The sequence below is a fragment of the Mobula birostris genome, chromosome 24 (assembly GCF_030028105.1).
Source record: "Mobula birostris isolate sMobBir1 chromosome 24, sMobBir1.hap1, whole genome shotgun sequence".
NCBI lineage: Eukaryota > Metazoa > Chordata > Chondrichthyes > Myliobatiformes > Myliobatidae > Mobula > Mobula birostris.
In genome coordinates this window covers 62,334,000-62,360,935 of record NC_092393.1, presented here as the reverse complement: position 1 = coordinate 62,360,935, position 26,936 = coordinate 62,334,000, and the positions used below count along the sequence as shown (strand labels likewise).

Here is a 26,936-nt window from a genome sequence, read left to right as displayed (position 1 = left end):
GATTAAGTGAGTGGACAAGGACATTGCGGGTAGAATATAATATGGAGAATGGTTTTTAAAAAAAGTGTAAAAGCAGGGTATGGTTGAAATAGTGAGAGATTTAATTCTCACTGAAGGGTCAGTGGTAGAAAGGGTGAGCATTTTCAAGTTCCTGGGTATCAACATCTCAGAGGATCTATCCTGGACCCACTATATTGATGCAGTCATGATGAAGGCATGTCAGCAGCTATACTGGGGAAGCAAGAGGATGGTTGCTGTTTCTGGTCAAGACCAGGAATCAGAAGGGAGAGGGAGGGGTGAGGCAGAGGCTGGCAGGTGATAGGTGGAGCCATAAGTGGGAGGTGGGGGGAAACGTAAACCATGAAAGAAGAATCAAAGCAGCACAGTAGCATTACAGTTAGCATAACACTACTACACCACCAGTGACTCGGGTTCAGTTCCGCTTCTGTCTGTAAGAAGTTTGTTCTTTCTCCCCGTGACCACATGGGTTTCTTCTGGTGCTTTGGTTTCCTCTCACTGTCCAAAAATGAATGGGTTAGTAAGTTGTGGGCATGCTATGCTGACACGGGTGGCGACACTTGCAACCTGCCCCCAGTACATCCTCGCACTGTGTTGATTGTTGACACAAAACAATATATTTCACTGTACATATGACAAATAAAGCTAATCTTTATACCTCTGTATGATCACCCCTCACTCTCCTCTGCTCCAGTGAAAACTGTCCCAAACTGCTCAACCTCTTTCCATAATACAGTCCCTCAGGTCCCAGTAATAGCCTCTGAATGCACTGAGGTTTACAGCTCATCTTTTGTGAAACTTCATTCTGGCACAAAGCCAATCTGGACAATGTTTATTCAAAGCCAGTAAACGAGTGACTGATCAATTAGTTTCCTGGGCAGCTCAGGTATCAGAGAAAGCAACAGAGATGGGTCAGAGCTGCCCCCCTTCCATTGGCTGTTCCTCCTGCCCAGCTTGGAAATTTGGGCAGAGAAATGGATGACAGAGTTTAATCCTGGAAAGTCAGCAGTGAATTACTTTAGGAGATCAGATGTAAAGAGTAAGTGTCAGAACTCTTAGAAATGTTGAAGTACAGTATATACAGAAGGATCTTGGGTTGCAAGTGCACAGCTTCCTGAAAGTGGCAGAATGGTATACAGCACACTTGCCCTCACTGGTCGGGACACTTACGTAACAAAATCAGGAAGTCCTGTAACCTTTGTACCCAAGAGTACATTGGGAGAATTATAAACACAAACATGAGGAAATCTGCAGATGCTGGAAATTCAAGCAACACACATCAAAGTTGCTGGTGAGCGCAGCAGGCCAGGCAGCATCTCTAGGAAGAGGTACAGTCGATGTTTCAGGCCGAGACCCTTCGTCAGGACTAACTGAAGGAAGAGTGAGTAAGAGATTTGAAAGTGGGAGGGGGAGATCCGAAAAGATAGGAGAAGACAGGAGGGGGAGGGATGGAGCCAAGAGCTGGACAGGTGATTGGCACAAGGGATATGAGAGGATCATGGGACAGGAGGCCCAGGGAGAAAGAAAAGGTGGGGGGGAAGCTCAGAGGATGGACAAGGGGTATAGTGAGAGGGACAGGGAGAAAAAGGAGAGAGAGAAAAAAAGAATGTGTGTATATAAATAAATTCCCTCTCACTATACCCCTTGCCCATCCTCTGAGCTTCCCCCCCACCTTTTCTTTCTTCCCAGACCTCCTGTCCCATGATCCTCTCATATCCCTTGTGCCAATCACCTGTCCAGCTCTTGGCTCCATCCCTCCCCCTCCTGTCTTCTCCTATCTTTTCGGATCTCCCCCTCCCCCTCCCACTTTCAAATCTCTTACTCACTCTTCCTTCAGTTAGTCCTGACGAAGGGTCTCGGCCCGAAACGTCGACTGTATCTCTTCTGAGAGATGCTGCCTGGCCTGCTGCGTTCAGCAGCAACTTTTATGTCTGTTACTTGGGATAATTATGTGCAGTTCTGGTCACACCTGTAGAAAAGAAGTGGAGGATTTGAAGTGGGTACAGAAGTGGTTTACAAGGATATTTGCCTACTTTGGGATGTGTTAGCTATAGTGAGAGGTTGGACATACTCAAGACAAACTTTTCACTGCAGCTTTGGAGGCTAAGGAAAGGCCTGATAGAAATGTATAAAAATTGAAGGGCAAAGACAGAATTGGTAGAGGTTTTATCCCTGGGTGGAAGTGGCCAGTAGTAGAGGTTTAAGGCGAGAGGGAGAAAGCTTAAGGGAGAGTTACAAGAATTTTCTTTGCAGAGTGGTGGGTGCCTGGATGGTGCTGCAGAGGCAGGTGGTAGAGGCATACATAACAAATGTTTAAGCAAGCAGGTTTGCTTGTATAGCACTTTTCAAGCACAAGGCGGTTCAAAGTGCTTTACATAGAACAAGATATAAAAAAAATCAAATTTCAGTCAATATTATAGAATAAAATCACACAAAAAAGGAGTTACATTACAAGGGATTCTAATTAAAAGCTACAGCAAAAATAAAAGTTTTAAGCCTCAATTTAAAAGAGCTTAAAGTTGGGGCAGATTTCAGATCCTCTAGAAGGTTATTCTAGATAGGTGGAGAATAGTAACTAAAAGCTGCTTCACCATGTTTAGTTTTGACCCTGGGGATGGTAAGTAGATCTGCCCCTGACGACCTGAGAGCTGGGGAAGGTTCATATTGCAGCAAGAGATTGGAGAGGTATTTTGGCCTGACACCATTCAGTGCTTTATAAACCAGCAGTAGTATTTTAAAGTCCTCTGATGGATTGGAAGCCGGTGTAGTGATCTGAGAACTGGGGTGATACATTCTACGTTTTTGGTCTTAGTGAGGACTCTAGCAGCATTCTGAATGAGCTGCAGCAGTCAGAGGGATTTTTACAGACTCCTGTGAAAACGCCATTATAGTAGTCAGGCGTACTAAAAATCACTGCACGGATGAGTTTTCCTCGATTTTGTTGAGACATAAGCCCTTTAACTCTCACTATATTTTTAAGATGATAGTGGCCTGACTTTGTAATTGTCTTAATGTGGCAGTTAAAATTTAAGTCGGGAGTCCATCACAACACCAAAGTTTCCGGCTTGGTTTGTGGGCTATAACGACAGAGATTCTAAGTGAGCTCTGACTTTTAATCATTCTTTTTTGGCACCAAAAACAATTATTTCAGTTTTCTCTTTGTCTAACTGGAAGAAATTTTGGCTCATAGTAATAGTAATACTTTATTGGTCCCGGGAGAAATTGGTTTTCATTACAGTTGTACCATAAATAATAAATAGTAATAGAACCATAAATAGTTAAATAGTAATATGTAAATTATGCCAGTAAATTATGAAATAAGTCCAGGACCAGCCTATCGGCTCAGGGTGTCTGACCCTCCCAGGGAGGAGTTGTAAAGTTTGATGGCCACAGGCAGGAATGACTTCCTATGACGCTCTGTGCTGCATCTCGGAGGAATGAGTCTCTGGCTGAATGTACTCCTGTGCCCACCCAGTACATTATGTAGTGGATGGGAGACATTGACCAAGATGGCATGCAACTTGGACAGCATCCTCTTTTCAGACACCACCATGAGAGAGTCCAGTTCCATCCCCACAACATCACTGGCCTTACGAATGAGTTTGTTGATTCTGTTGGTGTCTGCTACCCTCAGCCTGCTGCCCCAGCACACAACAGCAAACATGATAGCACTGGCCACCACAGACTCGTAGAATATCCTCAGCATCGTCCGGCAGATGTTAAAGGACCTCAGTCTCCTCAGGAAATAGAAATGGCTCTGACCCTTCTTGTAGACAGCGTCAGTGTTCTTTGACCAAACCAGTTTATTGTCAATTGGTATCCCCAGGTATTTGTAATCCTCCACCATGTCCACACTGACCCCCTGGATGGAAACGGGGGTCACCGGTACCTTAGCTCTCCTCAGGTCTACCACCAGCTCCTTAGTCTTTTTCACATTAAGCTGCAGATAATTCTGCTCACACCATGTGACAAAGTTTCCTACCGTAGCCCTGTACTCAACCTCATCTCATCCTCATCCAATCAGTGACTTGTTCAATACAGTTTTTTAGTGATTGTTTGGAACCATAGTTACTTGATGACACTGTTAATATAAATCTGAGTGTCATCGGTATGATTAATTAAAGATATTTTGTTGCTTTCCATTCTTTAAGGAGCATTTAGATGGACACAGGAGCAGGCAGAGGATGGAAGTATTGCAAAGCCTGTGCAGGCTAGTGTGATTAGTTAAGATTGGCATCATGATCAGTACAGACATAATGGGCTATAGTGCCTGTCACAGCTCAGTATTGTTCTATCTAAAGCACCCACAGCTTCTGAATGGGTGTGGAGCTGCACTTGGCACTAACTTGGAAGAGTTGTTGTTGTGGGTGCAGGTGCAAGAGGGAGGCACAAGGTAAGAAGTGGTTAAGGTGAGCTGATGCCTGTGTTTGTAAATTCAGTTTCTCCCAGAGAATGTTCTGCTATTGGCCTGTTCAGTGTACCAAGACCAAGTTATTCTGATAAGAACAACACACATCAAAGTTGCTGGTGAATGCAGCAGGCCAGGCAGCATCTCTAGGAAGAGGTATAGTCGACGTTTTGAGCCGAGACCTTTCGTCAGGACTCTGTAATTTCCTAGTGTTTGCGAATTCTGATCAAAGCACCAGTTTTGTTTACATTCTCAAGGGCTCAATTCTCTTTTTCAGGAGGAAAGTCAATCATTAATGAACTTAAGTGAATGAAACAAATATGCCGCAATTGATGTATGTTTACAGGGAACTATTTCTTCAACTGTTAATGATACTCCACCTGGTTAACGATCCACAAACTGTCACGCTAACCACTACACTACTGTGACTATATCAGTGAAGTAGCTGAATAATGTCACACTGACCACTACACTACTATGACTATATCACTGAAATAGCCAAATAAAGTCACGCGAACCACTACAGTACTGTGACTGTATCAGTGTGTTGAGCCGTATTTATCTCTCACTGTATGTCCATTTTGTTCCTGGTTCCTTCTCCTGCAGGTTCTGGGGCTTCTGTTGTGGATTGTCTGTTGGTTGGATCTCTTCAATGCTATCCACGAGATGGTGAACCAAAAAGCATGGGTCCTAGCATATTTCATCAGTCCTCTGCTGCTGGGAGTGACCATGGTGAGCAAATTGCTATCACAGATTGTTCACAGCAGGAGAGGCAACCATTCAGTCTGTCAGGGTCATATTGGTTCTTTGCAAGGGGCCACCCAGTTAGCCCCGCTCCCAGTCCTCTCCCCCCAGAGCCCTTCGATTTCTTTCCTTTCACGTACTCAGCCTGCTCCTTACTAAACATTGACAGCTCATGCCATGTGTCCCTAACCCTGACCACTTCCTTTGTGTAAAACAAATTGTTCACCAGACTGTACCTCTTCCTAGAGATGTTGCCTGGCCTGCTGCGTTCACCAGCAGCTTTGATGTGTGTTGCTTGAATTTCCAGCATCTGCAGAATTCCTTGTGTTTTGTTTTCCAGGTGTCACTTTTGCCAGTTACTTTCAGTTCTTAATCCCTCCATGGTGAGAATTTTCTCTCCACCTGCTCTGTCTATCCTCATCAAGGTTTCAAACGCCATCAGACATAGGAGCAGAATTAGGCCATTGATTCTACTCCGCAATTCCATTATGACTGGTTTAATATTCCTCTCACCCAACCTCCTGCCTTCTCCCATAGCATTCGCCAGCCTTACTAACCAAGAAACTATCAACCTCTGCTTTAAATATACACAGTGACTTAGCTTCCATGCTGTCTGTAGCAATGAGTTCCACAGATTCACTGCCTTCTGACTAAAGAAATTCCACCTCATCTCTGTTCTAAATGGACGCCCCTCTATTCTGAGGCTGTGCCATCCGGTCCTAGACTCCCCCACTATAGAAACTCTGGGATTCCCTTGTAGCCTCCTCTGTTCTAAAAAAAAACCTCAGCACTCTCTCAAAATATATTACTCAAAGTGCACTACTCAGACCTATGATGCTGTAGATGTGGCCAAACTGGTGTTTCTGTAAAGGTTTACCCTGAATTCTTCACTCTTGTAATCTTAGCTTCTGTTTACAAAGCCCATATTCTCCCCTGGCACTGCCAACGCCATGAACTTTGTGCACAAACACTCGAATCTCTCTGTTCTTTAGACCAACCTCTAGTGTCGCCTCTTCTCATTCTTCGGCCAAATATAACATTTTTGTATTTCTCATCTTCTCATCATTGCCATATAGTCATTTTAACGTCTGTCTGTATCTCCCTGAAATATATTGCTATCATTGATTGATGGTTCTGGGCCTTTACTCCCTCAGTAGAGTGCATGTGAAGAGGATGTTTCTTATGGTAAGAGGGTCTAGGACCAGAGAGCACAGCCTCAGAATAAAGAGACATCCATTTAGGATAGAGATGAGGAGGATGAGAGTGGTGAATCAGTGGAATTCATTGCCATAGGTGGCTGTGGAGGGCAAGTCATTGGGTGTATTTAAGGCAGAGACTGATAGATTCTTGATTAGTCAGGGCATGAAGAGATATGGGAGAAGGCAGGAGACTGGGGCTGAGAGGAAAATGGATCAGCCATGATGAAATGGCAGAGCAGACTCGATGGGCCAAATGGCCTAATCCTGCTCCTATATCTTATGGTCTTACGGTCATCAGTCCTGAAGACATAATGATTACTTGACCTTTAGATGTCTACATTTACCAAATTAATTCATTTTCCCTCGTCCATTCGTAGTTACTTTTTCAAAATACTCCGTCAAGTTGGTTAGATGTACTTTGTCTTTAACAAATCCACACTGACTTTCACTGTCAATCCTCAATTGTGCAGATGACTGCTAATTCCAATCTATGTGGATGTTATCTCCTGTTCTATCCACCTGAGGATATTCATTCCTTTCCTAACCCATTGAAAACCTGAGCCGAATAATGAGACTATAATTCTGCAACAGGATTTAGATTGAGTGAGAGAGCAAAAGCCTACCAAATGGGAGTATAATGTGGAGAAATGTGGGCCTATGCACTTCAGTAAGAAAAATCAGAAGGCAGATTATTATCTAAATGGAGAGAGGCTACAAATGAGTGAAGTATAGGGCGTATGAATAGATGTTATAGAATGAGTGAGGTATAGCATAAGATCTATGAGCATAATTGGGCCATTTGGCCCATCAAGTCTGGACCACCATTCCATCATGGCTGATTTATTATCCCTCTCAACCCCATTCTGCTGCCTTCTCCCTGTAACCTTTGAAGCCCTGATCAAGCAAGTACCTATCACACTCTGCCTTAAGTATATCCAATGAATTGGCCTGCACAGCTGTCTGTAGCAATGAATTTGACAGATTCACCACCCTCTGGCTAAAGAAATTTTTCCCCATCTCTGTTCGAAATGGATGTCCCTCAGTTCTGAGGCTGTGCCCTCTGGTTTTAGACTCCCCTACTATGATCATGGGGGGATACCTGATGATTTAAGTAAATCAGTGTTCACCACACTTCCAAAGAAAGAAGGAGCAACAGAATGTGAGTTACATCGTACAATAAGCCTGATGAGCCACGTGGCAAAAATTATTCTCAGAGTAATCATGATGAGAGCAAGTCACTGTATAAAATCAGAAATCAGTAAAGAACAATGCGGCTTTGTGGAAAACACTGGAACCAGAAATGCAATTTTCATGCTATGGATGATCTGTGAACGAGCCATCCAGATACAAAAAGACATCTACCTATGTTTCATCGACTATACAAAAGCTTTTGACACTGTCAGACAGCAAGATCTTCTGGAAATGCTTCAAGAACTTGACATAGATGGGAAAGATACGTTTCTTAAGAAACTTACACTGGGACCAGACAGCATCCATCAGAATAGAAGGAGAAGTGAGTGAGTATGTGAATATCATGAGAGGAGTCAGGCAAGATTGTGTCTTTTCGCCAGACTTATTCTACCTGTATAGTGAAAATATCTTGAGAAGTATCAAAGACATCAAAGGATTCACAATTGGAGGCCATAATATAAATAACATCAGATATGCTGATGACATCGTACTAATAGCTGATTCAGAAACAAAACTTCAAGAACTACTCACTGTAGAGGCAGCAGAAAGTAATCGCAGAGGCCTCTCAATCAACACCAAGAAGACAGAAAGCATGGTCATCTCCAGAAAGACAAACATCCCACAATGTGTGATGAAGATCAGAAATACAAACATCAAACAAGTCAACAAATTCAGATATCTTGGCAGCCTAATAACAAGTGATGGCAGGTGTGACACAGATATCAAATACTGAATAACAATGGCGAAAGAAGCTTTCCAAAAAATGAAGACCATATTAACAGACAGAAAGATGAGCATGTACAATAAAAACAGAATACTGCAATGCTACATTTATTGTATCCTGACTTATGGAAGTGAATGCTGGACCATTTCCCCAGCAATGGAAAAGAGACTAGATGCAGCTGAATTATGGTTCTACAGGAGAATGTTAAAAATATCATGGACCACACACACATCAAATGAAGACGTTCTCAGAAGAGCCCAAGCAATTAGATCACTCATACCAACAATAAGAGAAAGACAACTCAGATTCCGAGGACACATCATGAGGAAAAATGAACTAGAAAAACTCGTACCCTCTGGAAAGATCGAGGGGAGCAAACCTAGAGGAAGACCTCGGTTTATGTACATCAAAAGCATAGCCAGGTGGCTACACTTTGAGGAAATGGAAGTCATCCAAAAAACGAGGGATAGATCTATATGGAAAACCATGGTCACCAAAGTCCACATCGGATATGGTACCGAGACAGACAGACTATAGAAAACATCCTCTCCACAGCCACTCTATCCAGGCCTTTCAATAGGTTTCAATGAGATTCCCCTCTCATTCTTCTAAACTCTAGCAAGTACAGGCCCGGAGACATCAAAAGCTTCTCAAACATAAACCCTTTAATTTCTGCGATAATTCTCTTGAATCTCCTCTGGATCCTCTCCAATGCCAGCACATCCTTTCTTAGATAAGGGGCCCAAGACTGCTCACAATACGCCAGTTGTGGTCTGATCAATGCCTTATAAAGCCTTAGCATTATATCCTTGCCTTTATATTCTAGTCCTTTTGAAATGAATGTTAACAATGCATTTGCTTTCCTTACAGCTGACTCAAACTGCAAGTTAGACTTTAGGGAATCTTGTGCAAGGACTCCCAAGTCGCTTTGCAGCTCTGATTTTTGAATTTGATTGAAGTACAAGGTGCATGAATAGATAGGTACTGCAGACGATTGAATTACAGTGTACGAATAGATGTCGTAGTGCATGAATCATAATCAGCAGGCATGCCCAACGTGTAGTTATACAGAGTGCTGGTGAGGCCTTAGCTGGAAAACTCTGCATAGTTCTTAGTCCCCTGATCTTAAAACAAAATTCAGTAGTGTTTTGGAAGTCCAAAGGCAATTCACCAGGTTAGTTGCTGGGATGATAAGGTTATCCTGTCTAGGGAGACTAAATAGTTTGGACCTGTATGCCTTGGAGTTTAGAAGAATGAGGGGTGACTCTATTCAAATGTAAAAGACCCTAAAAGGGGCTTGAGAGGGCAAAAATGTTGAATGGGAATAAACAATTGACGTTTCAGTCCGATACCTATCAACAGGGTCTGATGAAGGTTCTTGGCCCAAGACGTTGACTGTTTATTCCTCTCCATACAGCCTGAGGGTAAATGTTAAGATGTTTTATAGTGAGAAAGTCATATACAAGGGGACATAACTACAAGCTAAGGGGCTGGTCATTTAAAATGTATAAATTTCTTCTGGCAGAGGGTGGTGAATCTCTGGAATTCTTGCCCAGTAGTTGGAAGAAACTAAGATCACTTATGATGTACTTGACCTGAAAAAGAACACACAAGAAAGCAAGACCAGGCCCTTCCAATCTGCCTCGCATTTAGTATGATCAAGGCAGCTCCTTACTCCTCTTTTGTGCCATTTCTACACACCCCTGCATTCCTCATTCAATCTGGGAGGGATTCAGGTATTCCTAATGGGCCTTGAAGTGACCCAGAATGAGGTCGTCCTGCAGAGTACAGCGATGTCAGTGCTGCCGGTGGGCTGAGGTAGTGACATCCATTTTAATGCATCTCTTTGTTGTCACTTCAGTTACTTGCAACATTTCTGATCCAGTACGAGAGGCTGCGAGGAATCCAGTCCTCTGGAGTTCTCTTCCTCTTCTGGCTCATCACACTGGTTGCTGCCATATTGACGTTCCGCTCAAAGGTCCTGACAGCGTGGCATGAGGTGAGTGCGAGGTTGCGAGGTGGACACAGGTACTCGTCGCTCGGGATGCAGGACTGTGAACATCAGATGGGGTAACCATAACTTGTGGAGCAGTGAGGTGTTGAGGGCACAAGGGGCAAATGGTGCTGACAACTCACCCTCTCTGACAAATGGCATCCATCATTAAGCACCCTCACTACCCAGAACACGCTCTCTTCCCGATACTGTCATCAGAGAGGAGGTACAGGAGCTTAAAGACCCAGACGCAGTATTTTTCAGGAACAGTTTTGTCACTTCCACGTCAGATTTCTGAACGGTCCGTGAACACTACCTCATTATTTTGCTTTCTTTTTGCACTATTTATTTAATTTCAGAAAGGCAGCATCCATCATAAGGACCCCCACCACACACGGGACGTGCCCTCAGAGAGGAGGTACGGGAGCCTAACGACACACACTCAATGTTTTAGGAACATTTTCCTCCCACAATGAGCACATGAACATTACCTCACTATTTTGTTTGCTGGCTTTCTGCACTGCTTATTTCGATTCAAGGTCGTTTAATGTCATTTCCTGTACGCAAGTGTGAGGAGAATGAAGTAATTGTTATTCTGGATCCAGTGCAGCACAAAAAAAAACACACAAAAGATAAAGGACACAATAATACTAAAAAAATACGATAGCTTGTACACATACATTGATGGTATATCCATAAAGTAATGTTAAACTGTATACAATGTGACTGACAGGAAATGCTAAAGTAGTGGTGATTGGAGGTGTGGTGGTGTGGTTTAGTGGGTGGAGGAGTAGCTCAGCCTTTCTGCATGGGGTAAGTAACTGTTTTTGAGGCTAGTGGTCCTGGTGTGGGTGATATGTAGCCTCCTCCCTAATGGGAGTAGACAAATATGTATAGATTTCTTATAATAATTTATAGCATATTTTAAGTCTTATTCTGACTGCTGCCACAAAACAAATTTCACAACATATGTCAGTGATAGTAAACCTGATTCTGATTCTGACAACAGTACAATGACTATTCAGAAGTTTTGTTCAGTTCTCCTGGAGGTGTCTTTATACCCTTGCTGCTGGTGACTTGTTTATACTGTTACAGTTAGTGACTTGCCCACGGTGTACCTCGTAACCTCAGAGTCCAGTAACGTGCCGCTGCCTTGCCTGAACAAGCAGAGGGAAGCCATGTTGTCAGAACCCAGTCAAGGCCAATTAAACTCAGCCTGGGGGGAAGCAGTTGGCTTTCTGCTGGGTCGTGCGGATTTCCTGGCTTGGTTGTGGGATGTGCCCCTGAACGGGGCAGTGTACCAGTGTACTGACAGGTCTCTGGAATTCCCCATGAGGGTGGGTTAGAATATGTGGAATAATAGAGATGGCTTTCAGAGTGGGAGGGAGAGTATTGATAAAAAATATGTTGCCAATAAAACACGCTTGCCAACAAATAATTTACAAGATGCCAGGGCCTGGAACTCTAAATGATCTGACCAACTGCTCTGTGCTTCTCTTCAGAAAAATGTGTCCGATGTCTTCCGATTCACCACGTTCTGCATGTACTTTGCCCTCGTTCTGATTCAGTTCTGTCTCTGCTGCCTCAGTGAGCCTCCTCCATACTTTTCCAGCATACCATCAGATGTGGTGAGTTGTACTCGGCTGACAGTGCATTTCACTCGCCTTCCTACTTCCAAAACCCGGGGACTTTGTGAGACCAGCAATCCAGTCAGGGGTTTTCAGCATGGCTTTGTAGGTTGCCATGAATCAAAACATCCTGAGTTCAAGTCCCACTGCAGACTCCCATGGAAGGATCGAAGCTGCCTATCCAACTGTAGTTCTCTTATGCAGTCTGCAAGGAGCTGCAGCGGGATGCACTTCTCGTGGGTATACTCAACAGGGACACTGGAGGTCTCACTGACCCCACATCCTGCAAGAAGAGCTCACTTCTGCCCTGGGTTCCATTCTGACTGCTCTACCTGTGCAATAATAAAAAAAGAGAGAAACCCACCAGAAAAGGACTAAGGAGAGCTAGAAGAGCCTGAGAAGGCCTTGGTGGGTAGGAGTAAGGAATTCTCCAAGCAGTTCTACACATACATGACTAGAATGAGGCGAGGAACGATGAGGGATTGTGAGGGTAGGAACGATCGGGGATAGTGAGGGCAGGAACGATCGGGGATAGTGAGGGCAGGAACGATCGGCGATAGTGAGGGCAGGAACGATCGGGGATAGTGAGGGCAGGAACGATCGGGCATAGTGAGGGCAGGAACGATCAGCGATAGGGCAGGAACGATCGGGGATGGTGAGGGCAGGAACGATCGGGGATGGTGAGGGCAGGAACGATCAGCGATAGGGCAGGAACGATCGGGGATGGTGAGGGCAGGAACGATCGGGGATGGTGAGGGCAGGAACGATCGGGGTTGGTGAGGGCAGGAACGATCGGGGATGGTGAGGGCAGGAACGATCGGGGATGGTGAGGGCAGGAACGATCGGGGATGGTGAGGGCAGGAACGATCGGGGATGGTGAGGGCAGGAACGATCGGGGATAGTGAGGGCAGGAACGATCGGGGATAGTGAGGGCAGGAACGATCGGGGATGGTGAGGGCAGGAACGATCGGGGATGGTGAGGGCAGGAACGATCAGCGATAGGGCAGGAACGATCGGGGATGGTGAGGGCAGGAACGATCGGGGATGGTGAGGGCAGGAACGATCGGGGATGGTGAGGGCAGGAACGATCGGGGATAGTGAGGGCAGGAACGATCGGGGATGGTGAGGGCAGGAACGATCGGGGATGGTGAGGGCAGGAACGATCGGGGATGGTGAGGGCAGGAACGATCGGGGATGGTGAGGGCAGGAACGATCGGGGATGGTGAGGGCAGGAACGATCGGGGATGGTGAGGGCAGGAACGATCGGGGATAGTGAGGGCAGGAACGATCGGGGATAGTGAGGGCAGGAACGATCGGGGATAGTGAGGGCAGGAACGATCGGGGTTGGTGAGGGCAGGAGCGATCGGCGATAGTGAGGGCAGGCGCGATCGGGGATGGTGAGGGCAGGAACGATCGGGGATGGTGAGGGCAGGAACGATCGGGGATGGTGAGGGCAGGAACGATCGGGGATGGTGAGGGCAGGAACGATCGGGGATGGTGAGGGCAGGAACGATCGGGGATGGTGAGGGCAGGAACGATCGGGGATGGTGAGGGCAGGAACGATCGGGGATGGTGAGGGCAGGAACGATCGGGGATGGTGAGGGCAGGAACGATCAGGCATAGTGAGACTGGGTATAATCAGGGATAGTGAGGGTAGGAACGATCTGGGATAGTGAAGTGAGGAATGATCAGGGATAGTTAGGTGAGGAACAGTTAGGGGTAGAAGAGGAAACATTTGTCTGAAGTTGGAGTCCGACTACTCTGTGCTTCAGTATTCACCAGTGAGAAGGGACGACGAATGTGAGTCATGTGAACATGTAAAGGTTATGAATGAGGTAGTACTGAAACTTCTAAAACTCTTTTGGATAGATAAGTTACCCAGGCTGGACAGGATATACCCTTGGTTCCTACTATGGAAGAGGTTGCTGCTTTTGATGATAATTGTTGCATTCTCACTGGCCAGAGGAGTAGTACCAGAAGATTGGAGGGCAAAGAAAGTTACTCCTTTGTTCAAGAAAGGTAATAGGGATAATCCTGGGAATTATAAACCAGTGAGTCCTAGATTAATGAGTATTTTGGGGAAACATAATCCGATTGAGGATAGCCAGCATGGCTTTGAGAGGAGCTGTCATGCCTCATGAGACTGATTGACTTTTTCAAAGAAGTGACAAAGGAAATTGATGAAGGTAGACAGTGGGTGTGGTGTGTATGGGTTTTAGTAAGGTATTCGACAAAGTTGCCGATGGTAGGCTCATTCAGGAAGTCAGGAGACATAGGGTCCAGGGAAACGTGAGTGTGTAGATTTGGAATTGGCTTGCCCAGAGAAGGCAGAGAGGGTATTAGTAGACGGAGTACTCTGCCTTGAGGTTAGTAACTCGTGGTGTCTTCCGCGAAATTGGTTTTGGGACCTCTGCTCTTTTTGATTTTATAAATGACTTGGATGAGCAAGTGAAAGGGTGGGTGAATAAGTTTGCAGATGACATGAAGGTTGGTGGAGTTGTGGATAGTGTAGGCTGTCGTAGGTTACAACCGAACATTGACAGGGTGCAGAAGTGGCAGATAGAATTCAACCAATCTGGAAAAGTGAGAAGTTCTGCACTTTGAAGGGTTGAAATTGATGACAGTACAAAGTTAATGGCAGGATTTTTAGCCATGTGGGAGAGCAGAGGGTTCTTGGGATCCATGTCCATAGATCCCTGAAGGTGCTTTACTGGGGATAGGATGGTTAAGAATGCATATGGTGTGATGGCCTTACTAGTCAGGGGATTGAGTTCAAGAGCTGCGAGGTAATATTACAGCTCTATAAAACCCTGGCTGACCACACTTAAAAGTATTGTATTCAGTGCTAGTCGGTTCATTGTAGAAAGGATGTGGAAGCTGTAGAGAGTGCAGAGGAAATTTATCAGGATGATGCCTGGATTAAAAAACATATCTTATGAGGATAGGTTGAGTGAGTTTGGGCTTTTTTCTTTGAAGGGAAGGCAGACGAGAGGTGTCTTGATAGATGTGTACAAGATGATAAGAGGCATAGATCGAGTGGATCATTAGAGACTTTTTCCCAGGTGGCAATGGCTAATATGAGAGGACATACTTTAAAGGTGATTGATTGAAAGTCTATGGGGGTGTCAGAGTTAAGTTTTTTTAAACAGAGACTGGTGGGTGCTTGGAATGCGCTGCCAGGGGTGGTGGTAGAGGCAGATATGTTAGGGACATTTAACAGACTCTTGGATAGGCACATAGATGATGGAAAAATGGAGGGCTATGTGGGAGGAAAGGATTAGATTAATTCTGGAGTATGTTAAATGGATAGCACAACATTGTCGGCCAAAAGCTATGCTGTCCGGATGTTCTAAGTACTAAGGAGTTGACAGGCAGGTAGGTGTACAAGCAAGTGTAACAAGTAGGCTGAGAATCTATTTAGCATCTTAACCTTTCCTGCAAAAGGTCTGAGTTTGGAATTGGGGAATACTGTTACATCAGACTGTTTCACCAGGCAGTTTGATCACAGCTGATCTGCATCCTGACTCCTTTGTTGTGGTCTGAAAATTCAGATTGATAAAAGTTGCATCTTTCCAAACCTCTGAATTGACAGGTTTACCTGACCTGCCAACCTGGTGCTTTGGAAAGTTGTAACTTTATATTCTCATGTTGTAAGTTCTACAGCCACTGGTGAAGCATTTGTACTGCAGGGAACAGATTTGTGCAAGTCCCAAGGCTGCCTTATAAGGTGACCAGGACTAGACTGGAACTTGACTAGAATAATCCAGGGACGGGGGACCCCCTCCCCGCCAGAGTGGTCCTCCTTGAGCACATGGGAGGGTGACAGGGGATGTAATAAATGATTGGAATTTGATGGAGGAGGTAGGGGAGAAACTGGGCTGGTGACAGTGAATGAATGAGATTGGTAAAACAAGAGTCAGCATTCAGGATCATTGAGATGTGATCAAGGCTCAATGAGCTGCCAGTGGAAGTGGATGCAAGTTTGATTACAACATTTAAGAGAAGTTTAGATAGGTACATGGGTGGGAGGGGTATGGATGGTTATGGTCCTGGTGCAGGTCGATGGCACTAGGCAGAATAATAATTAAACATGGACTAGGTGAATCGAAGGGCCTGTTTCTGTGTTGTAATGCTCTGATTATTGCAAGAAATATCGTAAGAAAGGTGGATAATAGTGCTGAAGATGAGGTAGCTAGTTTACAAACAGGGGCAATGTGTAGTGAGGAATGGCTGTTAATAGAGCAAAACTGCAGTCAACAGGATGAGTTGCAATGTAAAAGATGGACAAAATCGAAAAGGTGAATACAAGACTAAAGGTGTTGTAATTGAATGTGCGCAGGACACAGAATAAAGAGATGAATTTGTAGCACAGTTGCATATTAGCATATATGATGTTGTAGGCATCACTGAATCATGGCTGAAAGAAAATTATAGCTGGAAGCTTAATGTCCGAGGATACACATTTTATCGAAAGTATAGGCAGGAAGCCGGAGGGGTTGGTGTTGCTCTGTTGGTAAAAAATGAAATCAAATCATTAGAAAGAGGTGACATAGGGTCATAGGTTTTGAATCATTGTGGGTAGAGTGAGTGAACTGCAAGGGTAAAGAGACCCTGATAGGGTTGTATGCAGACCCCCAAACAGTAATAAGGATGTGATCTGCAAATTACAACGGGAGATAGAAAATGCATGCCAAAAGGGCAATGTTACAATGCTCATGGGGGATTTCAATATTTCAAAATCAGTTTGGTGCTGGATTACAGGAGGGAGAATTTCCAGAGTGCCTATGAGATGGCTTTTCAGAGCAGCTTGTGGTTGAACCCGCTAGAGGATCAGCTGTTCACCAGCAATGAACTGGAATTGATCACAGAGTTTAAGGTAAATTGACTATTAGGGGCAGGTGATCATAATTTGATCAAATTCATTCTGAAATTTGAGAAGGAGAATCTAAAGGCAGATGTATCAGTATTACAGTGGAGTAAAGGAAATTACAGAGACATGAGAGAGGAGTTGGGCAGAATTGACCAGAAGAGACACTGGCAAGGATGACAGCAGAGCAGCAATGGTTGCAATTTCTGGAAGCAATTTGGAAGGCATGGGATATATACATCCCAAAGAGGAAGAAGTATTCTAAAGGCTAGATGACACAACCATGACTAACAAGGGAAGTCAAAGCCAAAGAGAGGGCATACAAAAGAGCAAAAATTAGTGGGAAGTTAGAGGATTGGGAAGGTAACTAAAAAAGTCATTAAGAAGGTAGGGATGGAATGCAAAAGAAAGCTAGCCAATAATATTAAAGAGGATACAGAAAGTTTCTTTAGATATATAAGGTGTAAAAGAGAGACGAGAGTTGATACCAGACCAGTGGAAATGATGCTGAAATGCTGCTGGCATAGCATAGAAGCATTAGTGGTTAAGGGTACGAATAATTAGTCTTGTGGATGGGTGTAGGTGAAACAGAATGCTTTTGAGAGCTCTTGCAAGGGGGCAAATAAGCTTAATGCTGGGAGGTGGTGATTCTATGGGAATAAAATTGCCTGGTTTGAAGTTGACTAGTTTTACTCTCACCACAGAACTCGTGCCCAGAAGTAAACGCTGGCTTTCTCTCAAGGCTGACATTCTGGTGGTTTACTGAGTAAGTTACGGTACTCCTAAGAAAGTACACTGTCACCTTAGTTTAAAACAACTGTCCTTTGAGGTGAAAACGGGTGCCTTCTGATATTATCTGACAGTGAAATGGTGTCAATGCCAATACATTTGCAAGAAATCTTAAAGGAGGCTTTCTCTCAAGCAGATTATTGCCACTCAGTGCCTTACCCTCACCTGAAAGGAATTGTGACATGGACCAGTCACTCACATTTCCCATTCTGCCCAACACTCTCTCATCTACTTGCTCTGTTGTCCCCAACACTTCCACGTCTACCAACCCACCACAACTCCATTGTCCCCAACACCCCCATATCTACCAGCCCACCACAACTCCATTGTCCCCAACACCCCCACATCTATCAGCCCACCACAACTCCATTGTCCCCAACACTCCCACATCTATCAGCCCACCATGACTCCATTGTCCCCAACACCCACATCTACCAGCCCACCACGACTCCATTGTCCCCAACACTCCCACATCTACCAGCCCACCATGACTCCATTGTCCCCAACACCCACATCTATCAGCCCACCATGACTCCATTGTCCCCAACACCCACATTTACCAGTCCACCATGACTCCATTGTCCTCAACACACATACATCTACCAGTCCACCACGACTCCATTGTCTCTAACACACACATATCTACTAGCCCACCATGACTCCATTCTCCCAGCACACACACATCTATCAGCCCATCGCGACCCCATTGTCTCTAACACACATACATCTACCAGCCCACCACGACTCCATTGTCTGCAACACACATACATCTACCAGCCCACCACGACTCCATTGTCTCCAGCACACATACATCTACCAGCCCACCAGGACTCCATTGTCCCAACACCCACATCTGCTGGCCCACCATGACTCCATTGTCTCTAACACACATACATCTACCAGCCCACCACGACTCCATTGTCTGCAACACACATACATCTATCAGCCCATCACGACTCCATTGTCTCTAACACACATACATCTACCAGCCCACCACGACTCCATTGTCTGCAACACACATACATCTACCAGCCCACCACGACTCCATTGTCTGCAACACACATACATCTACCAGCCCACCACGACTCCATTGTCCGAACACCCACATCTGCTGGCCCACCATGACTCCATTGTCTCTAACACACATACATCTACCAGCCCACCACGACTCCATTGTCTGCAACACACATACATCTATCAGCCCATCACGACTCCATTGTCTCTAACACACATACATCTACCAGCCCACCACGACTCCATTGTCCCAACACCCACATCTGCTGGCCCACCATGACTCCATTGTCAGCTGCGTGACTTTAAGCTCATCAGGCCCGATTCTCATCCACCCCGCCAGTGGCTTTTCTTTCCACGCCTGCATATTTTCCCAGTGCCCTCCCTTTTCTCTTCTACTGGCTGCCTTTTGATCATGTACATTGACAAGCCCACTCTCCTGCTTTCGGTGTTGCTCTGCTGAGCATTGTGGGCACGCTATGATAGCACCTGAATGTGTGGCAACACTTGCGGGCCGCCCCCAGCACATCCTTGGACGTGTTGGTATTTAATGCAAACGATGCATTTGACTGTATGTTTTAATGTACATGTGATTAATAGGTTTGTATCTTGAATCCCCTTGTGACTTGCATCTTTGAACTTAATTGCCTGACAATATGCACTGGCTGAGTTTTAATTCCATGGTACATTGTTTTTGATCCCTTTCACGACTCCATTCTCCAGCCACTGACTCCACCTGTCTGCCTGTTAACTGTTGAGGTTGAACTAAACATCTTACAGTCTTAGTGTCATAGTTCATCCTGGGTGAATGTCTATCCACCTACTGTATATATGCCATCATTATGATTGCCACTATTTATTTATTTTATATATATTGTAATTTATCATACTTTTATGTATTACACTGTACTGCTGCAAAGCAACACCTTTCACGATAGGAACAGAGTGTTAGGAAAGTGTTTAACTGGAGCAAGGGGAAATATGAAGCTATCAGGCTGGAACTTGGAAACATAAATTGGAAACAGATGTTCTTAGAGAAATGTACAGCAGAAATATGGCAAATGTTGAGGGATACTTGCGTGGCATTCTGCATAGGTATGTTCCAATGAGACAGCGAAAGGATGGTAGGGTACAGGAACCGTGGTGTACAAAGGCTGTTGTAATTCTTGTCAAGAAGAAAAGAAAAGCTTACAAAAGGTTCAAAAAGCTAGGTAATGATAGAGATATAGAAAATTTTAAGGCTAGCAGGAAGGAGCTTAAGAAATTAGGAGAGTCAGAAGGGGCCATGAGAAGGCCTTGGCGAGCAGGATTAAGGAATATCCCCAAGGCATTCTACAAGTACGTGAAGAGCAAGAGGATAAGATGTGAGAGAATAGGACCAATCAAGTGTGACAGTGGAAAAGTGTGTATGGAACCAGAGGAGATAGCAGAGGTACTTAATGAATACTTTGCTTCAGTATTCACTACGGAAAAGGATCTTGGCGATTGTAGGGATGACTTACAGTGGATTGAAAAGCTTGAGCATATAGACATTAAGAAAGAGGATGTGCTGGAGCTTTTGGAAAGCATCAAGTTGGATAAGTCTCCTGGACCGGATGAAATGTACCACAGGCTACCGTGGGAGGCGAGGGAGGAGATTGCTGAGCCTTTGGCAATGATCTTTGCATCATCAATGGAGATGGGAGAGGTTCCAGAGGATTGGAGGGTTGCAGATGTTGTTCCCTTATTCAAGAAAGGGAGTAGAGATAGCCCAGGAAATTATAGACCAATGAAGTTGATAAAGGTTGGTAAGCTGATGGAGAAGATCAGGAGAAGCAGGATTTATGAACATTTGGAGAGGCATAATATGATTAGGAATAGTCAGCATGGCTTTGTCAAAGGCAGGTCATACCTTATGAGCCTGACAGAATTTTTTGAGGATGTGACTAAACACGTTGATGAAGGTAGAGCAGTAGATGTAGTGTATATGGATTTCAGCAAGGCATTTGATAAGATACCCCATGCAAGGCTTATTGAGAAAGTAAGGAGGCATGGGATCCAAGAGGACCTTGCTTTGTGGATCCAGTGCCCACAGAAGGCAAAGAGTGGTTGTAGATGGGTCATATTCTGCATGGAGGTTGGTGACTAGTCGTGTGCCTCAGGGATCTGTTCTGGGACCCCTACTCTTCGTGATTTTTATAAGTGACCTGGATGAGGAAGTGGAGGGATGGGTCAGTAAATTTGCTGATGACACAAAGGTTGGGGGTGTTGTGGATAGTGTGGAGGGCTGTCAGAGGTTACAGCGGGACATTGATAGGATGCAAAACTGGGCTGAGAAGTGGCAGATGGAGTTCAACCCAGATAAGTGTGAGGTGGTTCATTTTGGTAGGTCAAATATGATGGCAGAATATAGTATTAATGGTAAGACTCTTGGCAGTGTGGAGGATCAGAGGGATCTTGGGGTCCGAGTCCATAGGACACTCAAAGCTGCTGCACAGGTTGACTCTGTGGTTAAGAAAGCATATGGTGCATTGGCCTTCATTAATTGTGGGATTGAGTTTAGGAGCCGAGAGATAATGTTACAGCTATATAGGACGCTGGTCAGATCCCACTTGGAATACTGTGTTCAGTTCTGGTTGCCTCACTACAGGAAGGATGTGGAAACTATCGGGTGCAGAGGAGATTTACAAGGATGTTGCCCGGATTGGGGAGCATGCCTTATGAGAATAGGTTGAGTGAACTCAGCCTTTTCTTCTTAGAGTGACAGAGGATGAAAGGTGACTTGATAGCCGTGTATAAGATGATGAGAGGCATTGATCGTGTGGATAGTCAGAGGCTTTTTCCCAGGGCTGAAGTGGCTAACACGAAAAAACACAGTTTTAAGGTGCTTTGAAGCAGGTTCAGAGGAGATGTCAGGGGTAAGTTTTTTACGCAGAGAGTGGTGAGTGTGTGGAATGGGCTGCCAGCAACTGTAGTGGAGGTGGATACGATAGGGTCTTTTAAGAGATTCCTGAATAGGTACATGGAGCTGAGAAAAATAGAGGGCTATGGGTACCCCTAGGTAATTTCTAAAGTAAGCACATGTTTGGCACAGCATTGTGGGCTGAAGGGCCTGTATTTTGCTGTAGGTTTTCTATGTTTCTATGACATATGTCAATGATAATGAATCTGATTCTGAGAAAAATCTGCAAGACTGAGGAATGTGCTGAGGCGTTGATCTGTAGAGTGCTTGTTGGCATATGATGCCTCGAGTGGTACTTGGTTTTGAATAAAAGCACTAGTTCTGATCTGTTTACAACTGTCTCCACAGTTTGGCAATATGCGGTTACAGGCGCTCTCTGGAGGACAAGGATCTCTGGGCACTGAACCATGAGGACAAGTCAGAGGTCATTGTGCCAAAACTGCTGAAAGAATGGGAGAAAGACAAGCTGAAGGCACAAAGGTAATGGGGACTCCGTCCCCCTCACATGCTAACAGATTGTTTATCTCAGAAGTAAGCGATTGCTGGGAGTGAGTGAGAGGCAGGAATCTGACGCAAGAAATCGGGTGTTGTACGTAGGACTAGGTGAAAGGTGTCGGAGTTAAGGTACAGAATCTCAGATATGCAAGGTGGAATCTAATCAAGGAATTTATATTCAGGATCTTGGATATCCAGTAGTGAGTCACAGGTTAAGAAGGGGTTCGGGGAACCATGTTGCAGAATCAAGGAGATCCACAGTACAAAACCAGCCCCTTCAACCCAAAATGCCCCATCCAAGCTCAGCCCACTTGCCGATATTTGGCCTGTAACTTCGTAAACCTCTCCTCTCCATGCACCTGTCTAAATGCCTTTCAAAATATGTTATTGTACTTGCCTAGGTTCCCCTGTAATTTTTGATAAACTTCACTCTCTACCCTACCATTTATTCCAGTGTATCTACAAACATACCAACCATGCTTTGTGCATTCTTATTCAAATCACTGATATAGAGAACAATAGGCCCTGCCTGATCCCTGAGAAACACCACTAGTCATGGGCTTCCAGTCCCAAGACCTGACACTGAACGTCAGTAAGATGAAAAAGCTGATTGTGGACTTCAGGAAGGGTAAGACGAAGGAACACATACCAATCCCCATAGAGGGATCAGAAGTGGAGAGAGTGAGCATTTTCAAGTTCCTGGGTCTCAAGATCTCTGAGGATCTAATCTGGTCCTTATCGATATAGTTATAAAGAAGGCAAGACAGCAGCTATACTTCATTAGGAGTTTGAAGAGATTTGGCATGTCAACAAATACACTCAAACACGTCTATAGTTGTAACGTAGAGAGCATTCTGACAGGCTGCATCACTGTCTGATATGGAGAGGCTACTGCACAGGACCAAAAGAAGCTCAGAATGTTGTAAATCTAGTCAGCTCCTTGGGAACTAGCCTACAAAGTACCCAGGGAGCGGTGTCTCAGAAAGGCAGTTTCCATTATTAAGGACCTACAGCACCCAGCGCATGCCCTTTTCTCACTGTTACCATCAGGAAGGAGATACAGAAGCCTGAAGGCACACACTCAGTGATTCAGGAACAGCTTCTTCCCCTCTGCCATCCGATTCCTAAATGGACGTTGAATCTTTGGACACTACCTCACTTTTTTTTAATATACAGTATTTCTGTTTTTGCATGTTTTTAAAATCTATTCAATATACATATACCATAAGACCATAAGACAAAGGAGCAGATGTTGGCCATTCGGCCCATCGAGTCTGCTCCGCCATTTTATCATGAGCTGATCCATTCTCCCATTTAGTCCCACTCCCCCGTCTTCGCTCCATAACCTTTGATGCCCTGGCTACTCAGATACCTATCAATCTCTGCCTTAAATACACCCAATGACTTGGCCTCTGCTGCTGACCGTGGCAACAAATTCCATAGATTCACCACCCTCTGACTAAAAAAATTTCTTCGCATTTCTGTTCTGAAAGGGCGCCCTTCAATCCTTAAGTCCTGCCCTCTCGTACTAGACTCCCCCATCATGGGAAACAACTTTGCCACATCCACTCTGTCCATGCCTTCAACATTCGAAATGTTTCTATGAGGTCTCCCCTCATTCTTCTAAACTCCAAGGAATACAGTCCAAGAGCGGACGAACGTTCCTCATATGTTAACCCCCTCATTCCCGGAATCATTCTAGTGAATCTTCTCTGTACCCTCTCCAACGTCTGCACATCCTTTCTTAAATAAGGAGACCAAACCTGCCCACAGTACTCCAAGTGAGGTCTCACCAGCGCCTTATAGAGCCTCCACATCACATCCCTGCTCCTATACTCTATTCCTCTAGAAATGAATGCCAACATTGCATTCGCCTTCTTCACTACCGACTCAACCTGGAGGTTAACTTTAAGGGTATCCTGTATGAGGACTCCCAAGTCCCGTTGCATCTCAGAACTTTGAATTCTTTCCCCATTTAAATAATAGTCTGCCCGTTTATGTCTTCTGCCAAAGTGCATAACCATACACTTTCCAACATTATACTTCATTTGCCACTTCTCTGCCCATTCTTCCAACCTATCCAAGTCTCTCTGTAGACTCTTCGTTTCCTCAGCACTACCGGCCCCTCCACCTATCTTCGTATCATCAGCAAACTTAGCCACAAAGCCATCTATTCCATAATGCAGATCGTTGATGTACAATGTAAAAAGAAGCAGCCCCAACACGGACCCCTGTGGAACACCACTGGTAACCGGCAGCCAACCAGAATAGGATCCCTTTATTCCCACTCTCTGTTTCCTGCCAATCAGCCAACGCTCTATCCACGTATGTAACTTTCCCGTAATTCCATGGGCTCTTATCTTGTTAAGTAGCCTCATGTGTGGCATCTTGTCAAAGGCCTTCTGAAAATCCAAATATACAACATCCACTGCATCTCCCTTGTCTAGCCTACTGGTAATTTCCTCAAAAAATTGTAGTAGGTTTGTCAGGCAGGATTTTCCTTTAAGGAATCGTGATTGATTTACTTATTTATTTTTTTAAAAAAATATTTTTTTCTCTGCTAGAATTATGTATTGCATTGAACTGCTGCTGCTAAGTTAACAAATTTCACATCACATGCCGGTGATAATAATTCTGATTCTGAAGAAACAATCTTCCACCATTTCCCTCTGCTGTCTACCATCAAGCTAATTGCATATTCAATTAGCCAGCTCTCCCTGGGATCTATCCCTCCAGAGCAGCTACCAAAGGCCTTACTGAAGTTCATATAAACCACATCTACTGCCATCATCAATTTTCATGGTCACCTCATCAAAAAACTCAATCAAGTTTATAAGATGTGATGTCCTGTGCACAAGGCCATGCTGATTGCTGCTAATCAGCCCTTATCTTTCCAGATGTGCCTATATTTTATCCCTCAGGATCCTCCCTGCCACAGATGTTAGACTTACTGCTCTATAGTTCCCAATCTTTTCCTTTGCCACCCTTCTTAAATAAAAGCTCAACATTTCAAAGGTTCAAAGGTTCATTTATTATCAAAGTATACAACTTTGAAATTCTTATCCAGATAGCCACAAAATTAAGAAGGAAACGAACAGCAGCACGATCATCAACCTCCAAATCCCTCTTCCTCACACAAAAAATGATCAAAAATGGAAAAGACTCATCGACCCTGAAATCCCCCTCTCCTGCACACAGAAAAATGAGAAAGATCGAGCGAGAAACACAGAATATACAAAACTATAAGACTGATAAAAAGTATATAGTCCAAGTCCATATCTAAAGTGCAGAAAACCTGGGTATTGTTCTCCAGACACAGCAGCAGGCCCTTTCCTTTGCAGCAGTGAGTGATCCACCAGCAATCTGAAGGCAGTCTCCTGTCTGAGGAGCAGAGTGATCCACCAGCAATCAAAAGGTAGTCTCCCCTCTCCATAGCAGAGCGATCCCCCAGCGATAAAAAGGCAGGCTTCCCTTTCTGGCAGCAAAGTGATCCCCCAGCGATGCTAAAAGTAGTCTCCCCTCTCCATAACAGAGCGATCCCACCAGCAATCAAAGGCAGTCTTCCCTCTCCATAGCAGAGCGATCCCCCAGCGATAAAAAGGCAGTCTCCCCTTCCTGGCAGCAGAGTGATCCCCCAGCGATCTAAAGGCAGGCAGCCAGCGCTCACCTTCCACATTCACCTCAATGTTTCATCACTTTAATCAGCAAACAATGGACGCTTTAATCAGTGAAATGGAGTCGAACATCACTCGCGCTCTGTCCTGCAGCCTTCTTGCCACGAGGTTCCTGCACTCTGTCTCTTCCTCCCAGAATCCTCTTAGAGACTACAGAGCGCTGAAACATCATGATCACCAAGCTGCAAATTTGCTACCCTCGAGTCTACCGGCACCTTATCGAAGATGCAAATCTCTCAGTAAGGCAACCCTCCATTTATTGGCTGGGAACTAGTCAAGAGGTTCATTGTGTTCATGGGGATTAGGGGTATTAAGGCCTAGATAGAGCGGATGTGCAGAGGACTAGCGGGCACAGCCTCAGACGAGAAGGATGTCCCTTTATAACAGAAATGAGGAGGGATTTCTTTAGCCAGAGGATGGTGAATCTGTGGATTTCATTGTCATAGTTAGCTGTGGAGCCCAAGTCATTGAGTATATTTAAAGTGGAGGCTGATAGCTTCTTGATTAGTAAGGGCGTCACAGATTATGGAGAGAAGGCAGGAGAATGGAGTTGAGAGGGATGATAAATCAGACTCAATGGGCTGATTCTGCTCCTATGTCTTATGGGTATTATGTAGATACATGGGAGTAAGTTATAGGCTGGGATCTAACCATGAAGTGAAAGGAGCTTTATACGTAAAATAATATACCTGGAAGAGGGTTCCACGAGTTTCATAGGCTTGATGTTGTGAATGAAGCTACATATTCAAGGCAATAAATTACTATTGTATGATCCTTCCTTGGCCAGGAAGCAAGAGGTGTTTGACAAGCATTCGCTCATGATGAACAATCTGGAGGGTGAGCCCCAGGAAGCTGAAGTTCTCGTTTCCAACAAGGCGCAGCAGAAGAAGCCTTCGTTCCTCTTAGCTCTGTGCAAGACCTTTGCTCCGTACTTCCTTGTGGGATCAGCACTGAAGTTTTTCCAGGATCTGCTGTCCTTTGTCAATCCACAGCTTCTCAAGTACGACATTTATAGTCTAAAGTTACTAATTGTTCCTCATATTGAATCCTTACCTCAATTCTGTCCAGCTGTTCCTGAAAGAAAAAGCAGCATTTTAATATACTCCAGCTGGCCATTTACATTCTAACCTTGTCCTGATTTCCTCTGAGGTATTAAGAGGGATCCTTGCCCCCTCTCATTCCTCAGCCAGGATGAATTACAAATCTCCACACTCAGCTGGGAGTTCCTGGGTCTAGCTCTCCATACATGACTCC

General features: G+C 44.8%; 1 protein-coding gene and 1 long non-coding RNA gene across 5 annotated transcripts in view; one reads left to right on the top strand and one right to left on the bottom strand.

The window, feature by feature from the left end:
• Positions 1–26,936, top strand: part of abcc3 (ATP-binding cassette, sub-family C (CFTR/MRP), member 3) — a 193,077-nt gene that overhangs the window by 78,577 nt on the left and 87,564 nt on the right. For 2 of the 3 annotated variants that reach the window (XM_072242475.1, XM_072242473.1), the window contains 6 exons: positions 5,033–5,158; positions 10,146–10,283; positions 11,780–11,905; positions 17,477–17,538; positions 21,862–21,993; positions 26,470–26,682. In XM_072242475.1, the coding sequence (XP_072098576.1) occupies positions 5,033–5,158; positions 10,146–10,283; positions 11,780–11,905; positions 17,477–17,538; positions 21,862–21,993; positions 26,470–26,682 (797 nt within the window). The remainder of the gene's footprint in view (positions 1–5,032; positions 5,159–10,145; positions 10,284–11,779; positions 11,906–17,476; positions 17,539–21,861; positions 21,994–26,469; positions 26,683–26,936) is intronic. The other variant, XM_072242476.1, reaches the window with a different exon arrangement.
• LOC140187310 (uncharacterized) overlaps positions 1–26,936 on the bottom strand; it is a 110,267-nt gene that overhangs the window by 78,067 nt on the left and 5,264 nt on the right. For both annotated transcript variants that reach the window (XR_011883058.1, XR_011883059.1), the window contains exon 2: positions 26,372–26,756. This is a non-coding gene — a long non-coding RNA (uncharacterized lncRNA). The remainder of the gene's footprint in view (positions 1–26,371; positions 26,757–26,936) is intronic.